General features: G+C 34.9%; 2 protein-coding genes across 3 annotated transcripts; one reads left to right on the forward strand and one right to left on the reverse strand.

Moving 5' to 3' along the window:
• The first annotated feature begins 4,216 nt into the window (after window positions 1-4,216).
• On the forward strand, window positions 4,217-11,178 carry LOC110428803 (putative isoprenylcysteine alpha-carbonyl methylesterase ICMEL1). 2 transcript variants are annotated; one of them, XM_021444723.2, is made up of 11 exons: window positions 4,217-5,019; window positions 6,559-6,635; window positions 7,096-7,165; window positions 7,275-7,355; window positions 7,715-7,789; window positions 8,951-9,052; window positions 9,135-9,275; window positions 9,547-9,612; window positions 9,712-9,855; window positions 10,063-10,153; window positions 10,558-11,178. In XM_021444723.2, exons 1-11 carry the CDS (start codon window positions 4,649-4,651, stop codon window positions 10,717-10,719), a joined length of 1,380 nt encoding a protein of 459 aa, XP_021300398.1. In that variant the 5' UTR covers window positions 4,217-4,648; the 3' UTR covers window positions 10,720-11,178. The 2 variants fall into 2 exon arrangements, with proteins under 2 accessions (XP_021300398.1, XP_089641838.1); XM_089785712.1 differs by having other exon boundaries at window positions 4,880-5,019; window positions 6,564-6,635.
• Window positions 11,179-14,994: 3,816 nt separating this feature from the next.
• Window positions 14,995-19,043, reverse strand: ABCG21 (ABC-2 type transporter family protein). The gene is made up of 5 exons (XM_021444733.2): window positions 18,625-19,043; window positions 17,735-18,533; window positions 16,460-16,651; window positions 16,142-16,320; window positions 14,995-15,908 (listed from the first exon to the last, which is right to left on the reverse strand). Exons 1-5 carry the CDS (start codon window positions 18,856-18,858, stop codon window positions 15,258-15,260), a joined length of 2,055 nt encoding a protein of 684 aa, XP_021300408.1. The 5' UTR covers window positions 18,859-19,043; the 3' UTR covers window positions 14,995-15,257.
• Between the last annotated feature and the right edge of the window lie 286 nt (window positions 19,044-19,329).

Here is a 19,329-nt window from a genome sequence, read left to right on the forward strand (position 1 = left end):
TTTTTTTTTTTCTATTTCCCCTTTAATTTGAGTGTACAATGTTTGGTTCAACCTTCCAAAGCATGTGAAGATGATTCCAAGCATACGATTCTGGATTACTATTACGCCAGAAAAACCTTAACGTTGATGGCAAATGCAAGAACAAAGGAGCTAGCTAGGGAATATCCTATACTTTAACGGGAAATTTCCATCTTGTCTTCTTTAAGAAGTGGATTGATATCCAATCCCTTCCATATGATTCATTGATTGGGGGCATATACTTGAGAAAGAATACTTTTAAAAGATCATCGAAAATTCTAGCCGTTGTTCTACCTTCGCATATCACGCTTGGTACAACAAACTAGACCCAGGCCACCTGGGATATTTGCCAAGTATATGCTCTTGCTTTGCATCTTTCATGTATACAAGCACCTCCACCATCGTCATACCTTTGGTTTTGAAATGGCTGGTTGATTCCAATTCTATCAACCATGCTGGTAACCAAAAGTGCTGTCGAAGAATTTGGAAAGGGAAAAGAAATAAATGGAAAAGATTGATACAGATGTATATATATGATATGTAACTAAACGAATGAATTCTATATGTCGAGTGTTGATCCATGAATTTTTTATTACCATATTCAAGTATGCATTACTCTCCAATTTTGGGATCAATTATTGTAAGTGATTGAGATTTTTCTTACCTAGATGTCTAAGAATCACAATCCTGGAAAGAATATTATGATACAAATGGGTAAATCTAATCTAATCTAATCTAAATCCTATTTATTACTATGTACACATTATGATTCCTTTCAATTAGTTGTTTTGTGTGGTTCCAATTAGCCCTTTTTTTGTTTATTGGAAAGTTAAGGGGCCTTTCTTGTTTGGAGGGCAACTAGCAGGCAAGCGAATACCAGTGAACTGTGTAGGTTTTTGTTTTGGGTATAGGGTGCTGTGATGATTGAGGATTGCTATTTTCAAAATTGAAAGTAACATATATGAATCAAATTGTAATTTGGTTTCCTCTGTGGTGAATATAGTATTTAATTTTTTTTAAAAAAAAAATTAGCCTCTTTATTATCATATTACAAAGATGTATAATACCATATCATTACTGTATACAATTTCGGGCTGTAAGGATTCAACATTGCCTGCGTAGAATCATGCGCCTAATTCCCATGGCACGATGCAAAATACAAAAGAATGGTAAGTCACAAAGTTTTTGGCATCCTCATCCATGGTATTTTATTTCAGCTATCCTCTAAACATGGGAAAAGAATTGAAACAAGTAATTCATGTTTGGTCGTTTTCCATTTGTTCAATATTTAATCCTAAAGGTTATCTTCCAAGATGTGAGTAACTTATGGCCTAATCTTTCCTTTGTTCCTCTCTTTATGGTCAAAAAACATCAACGGTGGTCAAAAATGCTATGATTATTATTATTATTATTATTATTATTATTTATCTTTTTCACGATGAAAATAAAATATTATAAAAAATCATCAACTAATTATACAATTTACTCCTCGTTGATATCGGTGTGACTTAAAGTTAGTTTCGTGTAGGAATGTTAAACAAGCGAAGCAGAGGATGATGAACTGGATTTGATCATTACAAGTTTTAATTTAAAGTAATCGCTTATTCTGGGTTTCCCATCGTCAAACAAATTACGTTTTCAACCACACAGCATTGCATATCAGATACGTAGAATGGTATTCAACGTGAACTGCTAGAGGAAGCTGGAAAATTGGACAAGCAAGGTACGGCAGGAAATTAAAACCTTATCTTATGGCTTAATGGCATGCAGACTAAGCATGCATTAGCCCAACGGCAATGCCATGATTAATTAATTTCACATTATACCTTATCTTTTCTCTCTTCTAATTCCTCCAATAATATATCTCTCCTCCCAACAGGTCATTAATTCATCATTTTAATCACTTGATGATCCTCTGGATTTGGCAAGCACATACGTTAGTTTCATCATTTTAATTACTTGAGTGTATATCTAATTATCTCAATGACTATCATTAATTTAATAAACATTTCGAGAGAAATGAAAATGTAAAAATTAACAATTTTCATATACAGTTGAAAAAAATGTTATGTTATAATTTAAATTAATCTTATTTAATAGTAGTTAATTTTAATATTTTTAAAAATATCGAGTTCAAGTTGAGATTCTAATACCATAGAAAAGGTGGGATTTGGAATATGGGCGAAGTTAATATGAACAAATAAAAGCGGCAAAAGGGTGTACACCAAGTTTGGAAAGAAACAAATGAAGGGAGATGAAGGTCTGAATACCAAGTATATTTGCTCATTCACATCACATGCGCGGATGCAGAAGCCATCAACAGCCCTTGCTCATGCATTGGTTAACATTGGCCTTTTTCCACCAAAACCTTCTCACTGCAAGCAAGCCCAACTTCAACGAGGCCTAAGAAATTGAACCCCGACGTTAAGGACAGACACACTCCAACAATTACACAATCCATCCCCACATTATTTGCTCCTAAATCCAAACAAAGCCACTCCCACCGGCAACTTTTCCAGCCAATGATCATTTCACGACAAGCCAATCCTTACATGCAAAGGTGAAACTAAAACAATTTCGAAAGGGATCAAACAGCAAAAGATATTAAATATTTTAAATTTTTTTATATATTATTTAATTATCATTTATTTAAAAAATTAAATAAAATTCAAAAAACATTCTACATACAAAAAATTACACATTAACAAAAGTGATGATGTCATTTATATATATATATATGATTAAATAAAATTAAAAAAAAAGTCTCTCTCATATTTTGCATCTTTATGGGTAAGAGTGGAAGAAAAAATAATTTTTAAAATTAAAATAAATTATCTATTTACTTTGTATATTCTAACTTTCCTTTTATTTCTATTTGTCTCTTAAAGTACTCATTAACATATTAAGTTATTGAATTTAACTATTGAAACATAATATGTTATGATAAACTATTAGATTGAATTGTTAAGATATAATATGTTATGATAGGTTTAAATTTATATTAAAATTTAATAGGTTTGGATTAGTATACTCATTTTTTTAAAAAGAAATTTGATAGGCTTAACATATTAGTTTAGAATTTATTTGTTGAGCTTAACTAGCAATATGCTAACCATAATAACTCTAATATTATTAAGCATTTTGAAAAATAAAACTAATTATTAAATAAAAAATTATTTTAAAAGCTATTAAAAATATTTATAATATAAAATTATATTAAAAAAATATAATTATTTCATTCTATCAATTTGTATGTATATCCTTATTACTTAAAGTTTACAATATACATACTAAAATGAATTAGTTATTCTAAATAAAAAATAATATATTAATAAAATTTTAAGTAACAATATAACACTACAATTTATATTTAAAAATTATATAATAAATTATTTATTTTTAAAAATTAAAATCATAAAAAATAAAATATACACAACAGAACAAAGAAAAACATAACAAGTAAAAGATATAATTCACTTATTATATAATAAAAAATGATAAAAAAGGAATATGACTAACGATTTGTAAAAATTTGTAAAAAAAAATTATAAAAATTTAGAACATATAAATATAAAAAACAAATAATAATAATAATAATATAAATTTAAAAAAAATAAAAAAACTTTAAAATTGAACCAAACATATGAAATTATTTTATTATTCTTTATTTATATTAATTATTAAATAAAAAATTATTTTAAAAAGTTATTAAAAAAATTTATAAATTTTTTTTAAAATTTCGGTGCCATGAACCCCAATCCTATAAGGAGGCTCCACCTTTGCTGACATGCCATCTAATTATTTGTATACCACATTTCGTCAAATTACGAGTAACTTTGTCTACCACGTCAAGTTAAAAAGTAAGTTTGAAATGCAGACTATCTTGTCCACATTATTTGGACATAAAAGGTTCACATCTTCAATGTATCTAATTTGTTTAACTTATTTAAAATACATTTATTTAATTCTTATAATTCATGACTCATTTATTACATATTTAATTAATTATATTTAATAAATATTTTAGACGAAAATATATTCGTCATAATTATAATTAATATTTTAATTTTATTTAAGAAAACCATTTATTTAATAGGGAAGAGTTTAGGCCGTGGAATACTAAAAGAGCAAATAGAGACAAGGACCAATTCCAACTTCCAATATTTCAACTCGTACGAGATCAAATTCCAAAAACTACTACTGATAACAATATTTATTAATAATGGAAACGTCCATGTGGCAAACCAGAATAGCCTGAAACCAGCAACCCGGCCGCCATTTTGCCCCTCCATCTCTCCTTTTATCCCTCCGACCCTATTCTCTCTGCCGGGGGACCGCCTGGCCCTGCCCTGCCCTGCCCTGCCCTGCCCAGGTTTTGGTCAACATATCTCCTCTTCAATCTTGATTGGTACTCGCAGTATTTTCGAATCCCATGTTTTCCCAATTTTCTGGGACACCAAAGGCTTTCCTTCGTCTAACAACCTCATGAACAAGTAAACCAACAAACATTTTGCATCGGACAGCAAAAGACAGCGCTACGTTCGCTACCGGAAACGAATCCAAGATTAATCCTCAAACTTCCCAAAAACCAAAGTAAAGAAACAAAAATCCAACAAGAAGGAGAAATATAATGCCATCTCCAATCTTGCCCATATCAAACCATCCGTCCTCTGCATCGGCAGCCACAATGCTGCTGAAAGCTGAGATCGATCCCGACCCATCAACGACCCTCCTCATTTCTTCACAATTCGACACTGAAAAGGCTATTCCTATTAAGCCTCTTCTACCTAGAGCTTCAAGTTACAACAGCACAAGCAATATTAACAACTCTACTGCCTTCATCAACTACCAGCAGAGGAGGCGCCGGACTGCCAGCGATAGCTCGCTTGCTTTGCTAGCAGATGAGAGTCCCCGCCAGTCTATAAGCCGGGAAGTCGGCCATGCTGCTGCCGAGACGTTTCTCATCACTCGCTTAAGTTTGAAACTTCTAAGATATCTCGGGTACCATTCTTTTGTTGTGAAATTGCCCTCTTCTTAATGTTTTCTTTTTCAGTTTTCTTTGGACTACTTTTTTGTTTATGTTAAACGAATGTTGTCTTGATGGATTGACAGTCAAGTAGTATCTCTTGTTTTCGTGGATTGATCTTTCTTATATTGGGAGAGTTGATATTTGATTGATTGAGGAACGGATGTTTGTTCCATACGTTCTAGGAAATGCTTTTTTGTTGTGCTTAAGGATAGTTTCCTGAGATCCGTCTTTAGCTTTCATAAGAGTGGTTTAATGTGGTAAATTGTGTTGGTGTCTGAAAAATTAATAAGAATTTGATGTTCTGATGATAGGGAATGGTGCCAAAATCTTTTGCTACTTCTATTTTCACTTAAAAATGGGGAAAGAACTAACATATATTCTGTTTTAATGGCCCCCTTTCTTTTCATAACGTTATGTTGGTGTTTTCCTTTTATTTGCTCATTGGGGTTGGGAATGTGCTGCAGCCAATTCCTTGAGCAGTAAAGGATGTAACTTATTGGATGAGGAGTCAATAGTTCATCTGTGAGATTTTATGATATTGATTGATGACCATTTATGTAGACGTCTCTGTACTATGACCCTGAGACAAAATTCTGAAGTTGGTTTTGCTCCTGATGCATTCAACTATCCTACATTGAGAAATCTACAGCTAATGATTTTAAAAGAAGCTTTAAATCTACTATATTAATTAAGAACCATTCAAAGTTTTCAATGATAAATTTAGCTTCTTCATCTAACAGAAACCTTACATTCTTTAGCTAATAATTCATGCAGCAAGAATCATGTATATATATACTACTAATTTGATAAATAAAATTACAGAATAATATTCATTTAACTACCCACTTACTCAACAATAGCCCATTCACTAGTTTCCTTTTTTGTTTTCTTAAAAAATGGAATTTACTTTTTATATTTTCAGAAACACTTTCCATTTCCTTTTACACACATACACACGTATGTGTGTATGTTGCTAGTGAATTATGAAACAAATGGTTAGAGATTGGAAATCAATGTCTTCTTGGCCCCCTAAAAGAAAAGAATCTGTCTTTTAGTATGGTAATGTTTAGCAAGGACAAAAGTGAACTGGGATCAATAAGCTGAAATTCAACTTAAAATAGTGTTAATGGTAAATTCATGGGGAAGATCTAAGCATGAATTTGTTGGCTGACTAGAGAAGATGTAGGAACAGAAATTCATGAGTTGTAGGCTGTGCAAGGTATGTATTGGAGTGCAAATAGAATTTTGATTAATTTGAAAAAAATATTACTGAGTTCCCTAAGAAGATACAATTATGTAATAAACTCAATTAATTAGAGTTAGTAAAAAGAGAAGCGAAGAAGTATCAATTTGTGAGGCTTTAAACTTTAAGATCAGTATCCTTTTATTATCTATATGTTGCTCAAGGACTCAGAATTTTCTTTTTGTATTCTATTGTTATTGGAGATGCTTATATCACTTTTACATTTAACTTTTCTATGAGATTTTTCCTGATCGTTGATTTTTTTCAGGGTAGGCTACAGATGGATCACAAGATTTCTTGCCCTTGGTTGTTATGCACTGTTACTCATGCCGGGTTTTATTCAAGGTCCATGGTGTTAACTGGATCATTGGAAAAAGTCAACCATATATTTCCTATCTATCTATTACCAAGTGCCATTTGATTGTTGCTTTTGCTACTTGCTTTTCGCTTCTAGTAGTAAAAAGCAAAAAATTCATTTGGCCACAAAAGTAAACAATAGTTTGATGAATTAAAAACTAAAATTGTAAATATTTTGAATAAAGAATGCATGATTTTACATATATACAGAATGATCATGTTAGAATTAATGTTTGATTTTAGTCGTTTGGTCATTTCTAATCAATTATGATTTTGCTTTATAGCAATATTTTTGGAAGCAAAAGGAAAATGGAAAAAAGCAAGCAGCAAAAGTAACAACCAAACAAAGTCTTAAGTTTTGACACCGTGTCTTGTATGACATCTGTCATCAGTTTATATTTAACTTATGGATCTGAAATAGCATAACAAGCCTACTCGTCTTTTGCAGTTGGTTATTACTACTTCTTCTCCAGACAGGTCCGTAGGAGCATAATATATGGTGAACAGCCAAGAAATAGGTATAGTTGGTGGTCTTTGTCAATTTCTTGTGCATTCCAAGCAATTAATATGTATATCATTGCAATTATATTAGAATTTCAGTCATGAGAGCTTAAATTTTGTTTACAGGCTTGATCTTTATTTACCTAAAGACAGCCAAGGGCCAAAACCAGTGGTAGCTTTCATAACTGGTGGAGCCTGGATAATTGGGTGAGTGATTTGTTGTATTTTGACGTTGTACGTTTGGACATGTCGTAGAAATTTTTGATGTACCAGCAGCTAGCTCCCTTTTAGTTTTATTGGAAGATTAAAGCTTCTATTTTGTTGTGTGATCGGACTGAAAGATACCTGAACTATTCGTAGATGATAAGTAATTGACATAAACAGATGGGGAAGTACATACTAATCACTTCTCCTTTTTCTTTACTGTTTCCAAAGCAGGTTCTGATCACTTTTATGGCTACTCTCTCTGTTGTTATATTTATACCCTTTTTGGCTCCTCTTTTGATGCATGCTTGCTATCCTTGATCTGCTTCATGGAGTTTTTTTTTTTTTTTTTCTTGATGCAGTTATAAAGCATGGGGTTCTCTTTTAGGTCAACAGTTGTCAGAAAGAGACATCATAGTGGCATGCATAGACTACAGGTGAAATATATCCCTTTGAGGCAACGTTCTGTCATAGAACATGACAGTATTTTGCTGGATCAATAGTTAATTATAATTCTTGATAAGTTCTCTGATTGACACGCTGCTACTTGCATTAAATTGTATTTTGACCTTCATATTGTATGCTAAAGAGAATTTATAACTGTATCATAACTGCTGTTATAAGCTAGCCTTTTAAGCATTTCAACAATTACATCTAGAAACCTTCATGATTTGGTAACTGCAAAATGTAACCTATTCTCATCTTTTATCACCAGCAGGGCTCATGTCTTAGTAGATGTTATTTACTGATTTTTTCTTGGTTTTTTTAGTTTTAAAGTTCTTGGTGGGGCAGTTATTTGTCTATTTGGGCATGCGATGATCTTACAATACAATTTCATTGTTTTATTTTCACTTGGTCCCACCTCAAACTTCTTGCGAATGCCTTACCTGTAATTCATTTTTGTTGACTTTACTGTTGCCTTTCGTCTTCCTTTACAAATATCTTTTGTTCTCAAATTTGAATTTAACTTTTCTTGATCAGCTATCATCTTCATATGAATCATTGAATTTCATTGGATCTGGAGAAAGTCTGTTGAAAATTAAAAGAATATATGCCTGTCTCTTTTCTTTCATTTCTTTTCCTTTTCCCCCTTCTTTGCTCCTTTGCTCTTTCCTAGTTTCTTTCTTTTGAAAACTTGAAGGTGGTTAGGGTACCGATTAGCAAGGAAAATATCTAACTGGGGACTGTTACACTTGCTTTGTAATGGTATTGGCATCTGAAAGAATTTTGATGCACTCTGAACACATTTAAAAGGCTGCATTTGTTTTTAATTGTTCATGATAAGTAGCGTTTGTGTTTTTATCTCCAAAATGACTATAATCTCCATTTTTCATCAAAGTTGGCAAGTTATATTTTGACAGAGGATTTTGAACTAAAAATTTATGTATTGCACAATATGTAATTCCTTGGATAATAATTTTTTACTGTTGGATTAGCTACAATATGACCACTTTATGTGGTGTGATGATATTTGGATGTTATAAGAATCAGTCCCTTGATACTGCTCTGGATGACGCCTCTCTGTAGCTAATTTTTGTTTGAATTTATGCTTCAAGTGTGTAACCTTCCTTCTTCTGATAATTGGAATCTGCACGCAGAAATTTTCCACAAGGCACAATAAGTGACATGGTTAAGGATGCTTCTCAAGGTATCTCATTTGTTTGCAATAATATTGCTGAGTATGGAGGTGATCCCAACAGGTATGGGTCATGGGATTAGTAACATTTCCATTTTAATTCAGTTCATTATATTTAGTATTCTGTTCATGCTTTGTCTCGCCAGGATTTATCTTATGGGACAGTCAGCTGGTGCGCATATTGCTGCTTGTTCACTTGTTGAGCAGGCAATCAAAGAGGCCGGTGAAGGCGACAGTGTTTCTTGGAGTGTGTCCCAGATAAATGCTTATTTTGGTTTGTCTGGAGGGTAAATATTTATTAAAAATTTCGTACCATTGGAAATTTTCTTTTCAGCACGTAATGGACATGGGCATTCTAACAAAACTGCTCAATTTTTGTCCTTCTGTTCCTGAAATTTAAATTGATGATGAATATAACTTTAGTAGTAAAAATTGAATAGTTTTTGGTTTCAAAATTTCACTCTTAATATATATTCAAGCAAATATTAATGTAATAAAAGCAGTTCCCTTTTTGTCATTATTCTGTGATGCTCAATTATCATTAACATTCCCCGACAGGTACAATCTTTTTAACCTTATCGATCACTTCCATAATCGAGGTTTATACCGTTCGATTTTTTTAAGGTCAGTAATTTCATTGTAAGTTATATACACAAAACCTTGTTTTGTCCTATTATCTGCTTTTTCCCTAAGTTGAACAAATGTCTTTGCATTTTCATATAGCATAATGGAGGGGGAAGATTCTATGCGTCGATTCTCTCCTGAAGTATTGGTACAGGACTCGAACATTAAGCATGCTGTTTCTCTCCTTCCTCCTATCATTCTTTTTCATGGTACAGGAGATTATTCCATTCCTTCAGATGCCAGGTTCAAATCTCCTCTTTGATGAATTACATGATTGCATAATTAATTATCAATTTTGTGGATTATGAATGTTAGATCAGGTTACTGTTTTGTCATTCTCAGCAGTATTGAGATGCTTTTGGAGTAATAATTGTTGCATGGTTAGGCCATAAGTTATTCAAATGTTCCAAGTGATTTATACAAACTTCTTATAGCATGTTTCCCATGCAGTAAAAATTTTGCTGATACTCTTCAAAGACTTGGAGGGAAAGCAGAATCCGTATTGTATGAGGGAAAGACTCACACGGATTTGTTTCTTCAGGTAATGGAAGATGTAACAATGCTCTGTGTGTTAGATGTACCAGTGCGCTTTCTCTGCAGACTTTGCTGACAGTAGATGTATATCCTCTTGATATGTTTGGTCCTTTAAACTAAGAGCCCGTTTAGTTTTAAAAAATGTTTGAGGTCCTTTAGTTTCTAGTAAAATGTTCTGGAGTTTAGGAATGAGGGTTTTAAGGATGGGGAAGGCTTGTTTAGCCTAGACCTAAGAGCAGAAAGGAATGCATGATTTGTATACTATCTTCTATTGAGCACCAACTTGTCTTGTTAAGTTTGCAATTGTCTCTACACATAAGCCTCAGAACTCAGGATCTTTTGCCATTGATATGTCACTTTCACTGAGGAGAAATATTTACATGTTATATATTTGGCCGACATATTATTCAGGATCCCATGAGGGGTGGCAGAGATGAGATGTTTGAAGACCTTGTTGCCATCGTACATGCTGGTGATGAAGATGCCCTTGCAAGAGATGCAGTGGCTCCTCCAAGAAGACGCCTTGTACCTGAATTCATGTTGAAATTGGCTCGTAGTGTCAGCCCTTTCTAGCCATTTGACCATTGCTCATCTGTCAGCCCCGAAAGGCATATACTACCAAATGTACCCATGTGTATATCACAATGGAAATATATTTACTTTGTAGATAATCTTTACCAGGCTTATTTTCCCCTCCTTTCTATTGTCCTTGGTGAAGAGGTTACCTGGCATCAATTGTGGGAGAATGGGTATATTACCATAGAATGTAGGTAGGTAGCTATCTCTTAAAAATTTGGGACTAAAGTAGTGGAAAACTCAACATGGCATTGCTTCGCTATAGTTTTGAAGGCCCAAATGTCATATTCGGCTAGGCCTGAGCCATATGTAATATTCTGTTTTAAAGGTGAGGTTATCATCGCTGGGGGCTACAGTTGTAGAACGTCCAGCAGCATTTGTTTCTTCCTTGTTTTGCTCAAGGAAGAAGTGTAAAGCTGAAACCCACTAACAATATGATATGTTAGATTGTAGACACGCCGTTCTATGATGCTTCTTTCTTTCTCTTTGTTCCAGTTTTAGTTATATATATATATAAACAAGTGAAACCTGAAAATTGATGAAATGGAAGTACTCTGAGGCATGAGGCATGCATCAAAGGCTATACGAATGTCCCAATCATATGTATCAATAAAAGATTGAATAGATTTTAGATATATAAATATGAGTTTTTTTTTATTTATTAAATATGTATTTTAAACTAAAAATTGAAATCTGTGACATATACACGTTGAAACAATTCCATAATGGCCTTTCAAATAGATTAAGTCTCATTTTTTAACTAAAATTTTAATCTTTAATGAGTTGAATTGTTCCAAAAAATAAAAAGTTGATGGTGCTACTATAAATTCATTCCCTTGCCGATGCTATTTTATTTCATTAGCGCAATCTTGTCGAATTGTAACTTACAAGAAACCTAATAATCAACTTGCCCTGCTCATGAGCCATAACATAAATAAGTAGTAACAATATTTAGATATCCAGGATCTCTAATCGTAAGAAAATCTGCACTTGAATTGCCAGGCAGCTAGTGCTTGCTTGCTGCTTTCCCACCGTTGCCCTGCAGATGAAGCATAAATCAAGCATAGGATGATTAATGGTAACACAATGACATGTGTGAATGCATTATTTTTTTCATCCATGAAAAGGGATAGATGGTATAAAATAAAATGAAAGAAAAGAAAAGGGTACTTTTTCTTATGGCATGATAATATATATGTTACCTTCTTCTTACTAGGTTGCTGAGGCTTTTGAGCAACACCCTTTTTGGGTGCGGGTTTGGAGGCTCCATCACCGGCCTTGGCAGGTTCCTTCTTGACCTGGCCAAAGAGTTGCGTGCCAACGGGTTTCTCAGCCTTGAGTGATGCCATTGCTAGACTACTAGTAAAAGAAACAGACTAGATATATATTGCTGTTTTCTTCCCTAATTCTATGGTCTGTATATATAGAAGACTTGCACTTAAGCGTGGCAAAGGAATTAGAATCGCTGAGCAGAAGGTGATAATTAGTGGATGGTGGAAGTTGAAGACAAGAAATGGAATAACTGACCTGGACAGCAACGTAACTTCAAGTCTTATTTTTTTACAGAATCAGATGCTTTGCTTAGAATATTTTTGGGCTGATATTGCTAGTATATATATATAACTCAATTCTACGCAAGAATATAAAGATTGTGATTTGTAAAGGAATAATTAGGTTAATATCAAGATGAAGCAATTGACAAAAGCAATAAGCACGCATACAAAATAATTTTGAATGAATATTGATGGTATTAAAGCTATTATTATTATTATTTGTAGATCTAGTAGTGATAAAAGGGCGGCCGGCCGGCCGGGGAGGGGGAGCTAGCAATTAATTAATAATCGGTGATTTTCGTTTCTGTCAAAATTATCTTAATTAGTTTGGGTCTTTCTCCATCATCATCATCACCATCACCTCTTCTTTTTCTTCGGCTTTACTAATTTCTTTCTCTTCTTTCTTTAAATTAAACCTATCCTTATTTGTTTTGTTTTGCTAAGTTTCAAGCAAGGCCTTTGGGTAGAGATGGAAACTAACACATTTCTCAACTTGTGTTTCTGTCGTTAGAACAGATCATGGCATTGTTAAGTATGACCAGCCCTCGTCTCCTCTCCTCTCCATCTCTTGTTCCATCTTCAGTTCCACATCATATTAGTACAAGGTCCTCAAGCATTGCCCCGCTGCTGGTGGAGAGAAAACGTGAGTATGAGTTTTAAGTTTTGTTTTGTTTTTTCCCCCCCTTTTTTTTTCCAATTTTAAGTATTATTTTATTATAATTTAAATTTTGATTATTTCATATGTAAATGTATTCTAACATTTGATTAATTAGTTAATGCATATTTGAATCCTTTTTCCCAAATTCAAAAATAAATATATGTAAATATATATATATGCCACATATTGGAGAGTTTATTTTGTCATTTTTTTTTCAAAGGCAGTGAAAAAAAGAGAAGACTTTTTTGATTGCTTTTTAGATATTTTCAATGATTCAATTGAATGTTTCCACCTATGAATAATTGTAGTTTTAATAAAATTGAATATCAAACTCAATCTATAATGATTAAAGAGGAAACACGAAAACTTTTTGGCAATTATATATATATATATGTATGGAGTAACTTTTTATTGATTAGGTAAAGCTTAAAAAGAGAGACATATTCATGCATATATATAAAAATAATTACAAGGCAAGAGCTTTGCAATATTTTTTGTAATTCCAACAATGATCACCATCCTGAACACTTTTAAGTTCCAGCGCCATGGCCTGTTCATGAAGCTCTTGTCTTCCTATTCCTACTTGGCTACTTTAGCTGCTGACTTTGCTCCCGATGCCTGCCAATTCATCCATAGGAAAGGTTGAGACACATCAGTCACACAAGAATAATAATTAGAGCAACAAATTTAGTATCAATTACCTGTAGAAAATTTATTGATTAATGCATGAGTCTCATGCGTTTAACTAATTATTAAAAGTGCATTAATTGGAACTAAGCTCCCAATAGCTTGGAAAAGTCGATTCGTCAATTTGCTATGGGAAGTGAATAAACAGAAGGATACATGTACCTTCTTTTTAGGCTCCCGAGGCTTCTGCTCCGTCTTCTTAGGGGCCGGCTTGGAGCTCGGAGCTTTGGGTGCACTGCCGCTGGGTTTGGTGGGCTCCTTCTTGGCCTGCCCTGACCCCGAGGGTTGAGTGCCAACAGGTTTCTCAGCCTTGAGTGATGCCATTCTCCTTTCCTGTCCGGCTAGCTACCACAGAAATTAACCAGAGGTGCCTCTACCTTAATTTGTTGGACTCGAGTTGTAGCACAAATTAACCGAGACAAACTCAAATTTATAGTTGAGATTTAGGAACCAATATCAGTGATGAGTGAGTTCAACTTGGTGGAGGCATGGTGGATTGGTGGGAGCTTACAGAATAGAATAACCTTGCGCTGGAGAGCTAGGTGTTGGGGAGATGCTCATGCTTGTATCAGATACCCTTGCTTTGGCATATTTCACTCTCATTATTCATTAATAATGGATGCTTATTCTAACTTCTAAAACAAGGCCAAGTAGCTCTCAATCAGGACGTGAGGGCATCATTTAACCATCTACTTGACATGACTAACTCAGATTTTGTTCTGCAATTTTTATTGATACCTGCATGATCATAAAAATTTTAAGGCTCTTTTTGTTTCTCATTTTTACTTTTGTTCTTTTTTTTTTTGAACTTCTACTTTTGAAATAGAAAAACCAAAAATCGGTATAGCTAAAGATCAAAAAACTTAATGTGTAGTACAATCTTCATTGAATTGGGAAGCAAGAATAATCTGGGATAAGTTTTTCTCATCTCAAAAATCTCATGCTCGATGACATGATAGGCCTCTTATAATTCATCCTTCCTTGGGATGTCTTTGTTTTGTTTCTTTCTGATTTTTCTATGGCCTGTTCTGCGATCTGGTTTTAAGCTAATATTTATGGTTCGTATTAGAAGAAATAGTTATCAAGTGTCTTGATTCTATTCCATCTTGGCCAATTGCTGCTGTTTCGCATTTTCCATTATGAAAAGAATTATTTCATTCATTAAATTATTCAAAGAATCAAATTAATTATTACAAGTACAGTAAGCAGCAACTTTGGGGAACGATTAGCATTCTTCACCCCTTTTAGGGAGCTTAATCTTACAGAGATGGGAGTTATCCAAGCACTGGTTAACTTAACTGTCTCTTTTGAGAGAATGTTTCTCTTTTCTGTCTTACCGTTAATTACCCAATTCTCCTCTGATAATGCGATACATTTGGTCTAAGACCATGAAAAAGATTCTTATAATGATTAACCCACTTTACCAGCACAAGTTCCATGTAAATAGACAACAAAATTTCCAATCTTTAATTAATTAGGATGACCTGAATCTTATAATAATGTGACAAGAGATGTCTTGAATGATCACAGATTCTGTCAGAATTCATGATTATGCAATCAAATTGCAGACCATCTTCATCAATTTCCCTTCTTTCAACAGGTAAATTGCTGGAGGAGCAATTGACAGATACATATGGTCAGTGAGGTTGCCCAATTCTCAGGGCCACATAAGCCAGGAGCCTATATCCCACTAGCATTATTGTCAAAGCAGCGACATCCCACAACTTATTGTCAAGACCAAGATACTTGATTGCAGGAAAATCCATTACCTTGCAATGCATCCCAATCTCACACTCGTACACCTCCTTCACTGAGTACTGCACCCCCACCAGCAGCTTATAGCAGTAGTGACTAAAAGAAATGTACTTCAACCAAGCTATGAAAAGAGGAATGTGCAGAATGTAGTATCCACCGGCTAATAAAAACACAAGCATTGTCACAGAAGCTAAGGTAGTACCCTGTTTTACGTCCATCAGAATGGCTCCCAGTGCCAGTCCTAGCCCTTGAGAGACCAGCACGTTGAACAGTATGATTAAGAGGGTTAGTACAAATGTGACTAGTGATGGCTTGAGGCCGCCCATCCAATATGTGACGGTAACAAATATTGTTGGAAGAACAAGCTCCATTGGCAAGTCACCAGCTGTTCGCGCAAAGTAATATGAGGACAGACGGTACATCCCCGAGGCTCGCTCTTTGATTAGCATTGGCCGCTCTTGAGGAAATGCGAATATGGCATTGAACAGAGGGAAAAAACCCCAGAATATTGAGAAGAAAAACAGCAGTCCCACCTGTAAAAATATTTATTTTGTCATCAATGTTTATTGATCCTGATATTCAGCCTAATTGAAAATATAAATTCAGTAGATCCTTTAATTTCATAACGTCCAGATAAAATTTCCTAGGGTCTGTTTCTGGGAAAATAGTGACTATACTTTACCACCGGTACCAAATGCCCCCCACAAGCCAAATTTCATGCTTTGGAGAGCTTGAAGGAGAGAATTCAGGATCATGATATCGATACCTGGTCTTGAATGTGTGAAACATCAGAATGCCACCACAGAAGGCCTGAAAGAATCGAAACTGACATGACCTGAAATATTCTTAGGCCTGAATAGGATTCATGCTTCCTCTCCTGTAAACCCCTTCTCAGTAAGACCTTAAATTGTTCCCACCAGGTGGTGTTCCATCGGACCTCACACCCTGCAAGAAAACTAATGATCACTGACAGATAAATACAAAGCAGCTGCATGCAAGCAGAGAACTTTCACATTTTGACACAAGCACTGATGGTAATAGCATACAGCTGCACCTGTTGGGAGACTATAATTTTTTTACTTACTTGATTTTGATGATATTACTGTTGACAAATACGAATCTTGCAAGTTTCGGTCAATATCAGTCTTCAATACAGGAAATATATTCTTCTTGTAAGACGATATTAGGTAGTGTTTAGTGGAATTTTGATCATCATGGTGGTCTACTCTGCCATGGAACTCTAGTTGCTCATCCGGTTTGGCGTCAGGGGCTATACCTGCTTGTCCAAAACAGTCTTGTAATTAGCAGGAAACAGAGAGGAATCAGGTAAGATAAATTATTAGACCTCTGAATAGCTAAAAATCTTTAGATCATTCCATATGAGTTGTTTCACATAGCAAAAGAGCTTAGTGTTCATTATTTTTCTGATTGAACAATCACTTCGAAAATAATGTGCTTATGTTGACTTTTTAGACTATTCAAATCCACCATGTACATATATCTATATAATTAAAGCTAAATAATTGCAAAAAGTTATTATTAGAAATCAAGTGGATGGTAGAGCTTCAATTGTCAACAAACAAATCCCAGTCAAAAAGAACAAGAAGAAGAAGAAGAAGAAGAAAGATATAAAAGATAAAGAAAGAAAAATAAATACCCCGAATTAAATAATTAGTTGACGGCCTCTTTGACTTAAATTATTGGCCCCGCGTTGCTTAAAGCTAAAATATATGACTGATTATTCAATTAGAGAGCATTCTGGTTAACATGCTGCTGGCTTCTCTTGCAAAAGGGGGAAAAAAACCAATCTTAATTAGTTACCTCACCAATACGGTAGCTTTAGGTTCAGATATGCTGAAAATCGTTGAGCCAAAGGGACCATTAATTTCCTATTTACACATATAAATGCTAAAAGTTTATTTACTTTAATGGTTGGTTGTGTGTGTGGTCGAAAATGGATTAAATCCCAAGCTAACGCAACATTGAAATCTCAAATTAGAGTTGTCTTTTTCATATCTCATGTTATATATGATACTTTTGTTGCTGGGGCTTTAGCATTGTTCTTTTCTGATATTAACAGCACATAAGCATCATGACAGTGATTGAAAACATAAAATATGAAGAAGAAGGATTTAGTTTGAACTTAAATTAATATATTCAACAACCTTAAAAAATAATAGAAAATAAAATAAAATATGCATGTCAGGTTGCAGCAATGGATTTAATGATCAATTAAATAATTTGAAAGATAATAATTCTTTCAAGTTCTGGGTTTGGTTATTCCAACTTCTAATCCCTCCCCCCCTTCGCAATTTCCGTTATCAATGAAAAGAAATTTTAAGTTGGAAGATTTGCTTACCATTAGCTAGATCAAGCAGAAAATCAGCAGGGTTCAAGAAATTGAAACCGGGTGTGAATCCAATGGAACTGAAATACTCCATAGCCTGCTCGGCACGCCCGCAGTAAATGGGACAGCCTTCGTAGAGCACCAACACCTTATCAAACATCCTGTACAACCTACTTGAGGGCTGGTGAATGGTGGTGATCACGGTCCGGCCACCGCGTGCTAAGCGGCGTATGGTAGCCACAATTCGCTGCGCTGTGGTGGAGTCGAGTCCTGAAGTTGGCTCATCCAGCAACAGCAGACTCGGATTCACTAACATCTCCAGGCCAATACTGACACGTTTACGTTCCCCACCCGACAAGCCCCGAAGCAGAGGCCCGCCCACTATATTGTTCCTGCATCTTGCTAAGCCAAGTTCCACTATGATCAATTCAGCCTGCTCAATTTTCTCTTCCCTGGTGAGCTCTTTTGGTAATTTCAACAAAGCAGCATAAGTCAGCGTTTCTAACACTGTGAGGTGGGGATACAACACGTCATCTTGAGAGACAAAGCCTGTATTGCGCTTCATGGAGCTAGAAAATGGCCGCCCATTGTATGTTATGGTGCCGGATAGCTTTCCAGTTAAACGACCTCCAAGGGCAGTCAGGAGGGTGGTTTTACCGCTACCGGACGGGCCAAGCATTGCCAGTAGCTCACCAGGTCGAACAACACCGCTAACACCGTTGAGTACACTTCTTCTGGGTTTCGGCTCTTGCGAGGATAAACAACTTCTCGCCGTGAAATTCGAGTAGATGCTGTAGGCTACTTCTTCAAACTGCAATGTGATTAACAAGTTGTAAACACATAATTAACCACTGTTAGACATAATTAGGCAAATGTGCAAGAGACTGGAGAGTGTACAAAACCTTAAGAGTTACAGGACGTAAGGATTCCCGTAGAACTGAAATCCGAAGTCGAGCTTGTTGTTCTTGTTGTTGCTGGCCTGGGATTGGCTCTTGAGAACATGGGACAATGTTGGTGGATGAAGCGGATGGTTCAGCATGGACAGAAACATTGTTCTCGGTCCTGTTTGTGAGCATGATGCTGGCCGGACTATTATGGATGGTGATATTGCTAGTTTCTTGTTCAGGGGGCATCATGGTTTTTTAGAGGAATGAAGAAGATGGTAGGAGGAGAGTAATGGCGATCGAGAGCTGGGTGGAGAGGTGAAGGAAGAGTAGGAGGAGGATCGGAGAGGGCTGATCACGACTCACATGCAAGAACAAGTCACGTGAGTTAGTAAAAGCGAGGAAAGCACACGAGAAATAGAGTCTGAGGTGTGGCAGATGAGCCTGAGGAAACTATATACTAAGCCAAAAGGGCTTGTTTTGGGCGGTCCAAGGGGGATGTATTCGTGGATTGCTATGCCCTTTCCACCTGTCTACGTGTTTGGAGAGCATTTCTTCCATCTCAAATCATGTCATCACCCATAATTTAAGAGAAAAAAAAAATCAATTTGTGAAACATTTCATAATTTCTTAAAAATAAAATATTTTTAATTGAAAATAAATTGTTTTGTGATTGATATCAGTGCAATGTAAAATCTAATGAGTTAACGTAAATCCATATAT

This window comes from Theobroma umbraticum, unplaced genomic scaffold (assembly GCF_002168275.2).
Source record: "Theobroma umbraticum cultivar Fairchild unplaced genomic scaffold, ASM216827v3 scaffold_4583.0, whole genome shotgun sequence".
In the NCBI taxonomy this organism is placed as follows: domain Eukaryota; kingdom Viridiplantae; phylum Streptophyta; class Magnoliopsida; order Malvales; family Malvaceae; genus Theobroma; species Theobroma umbraticum.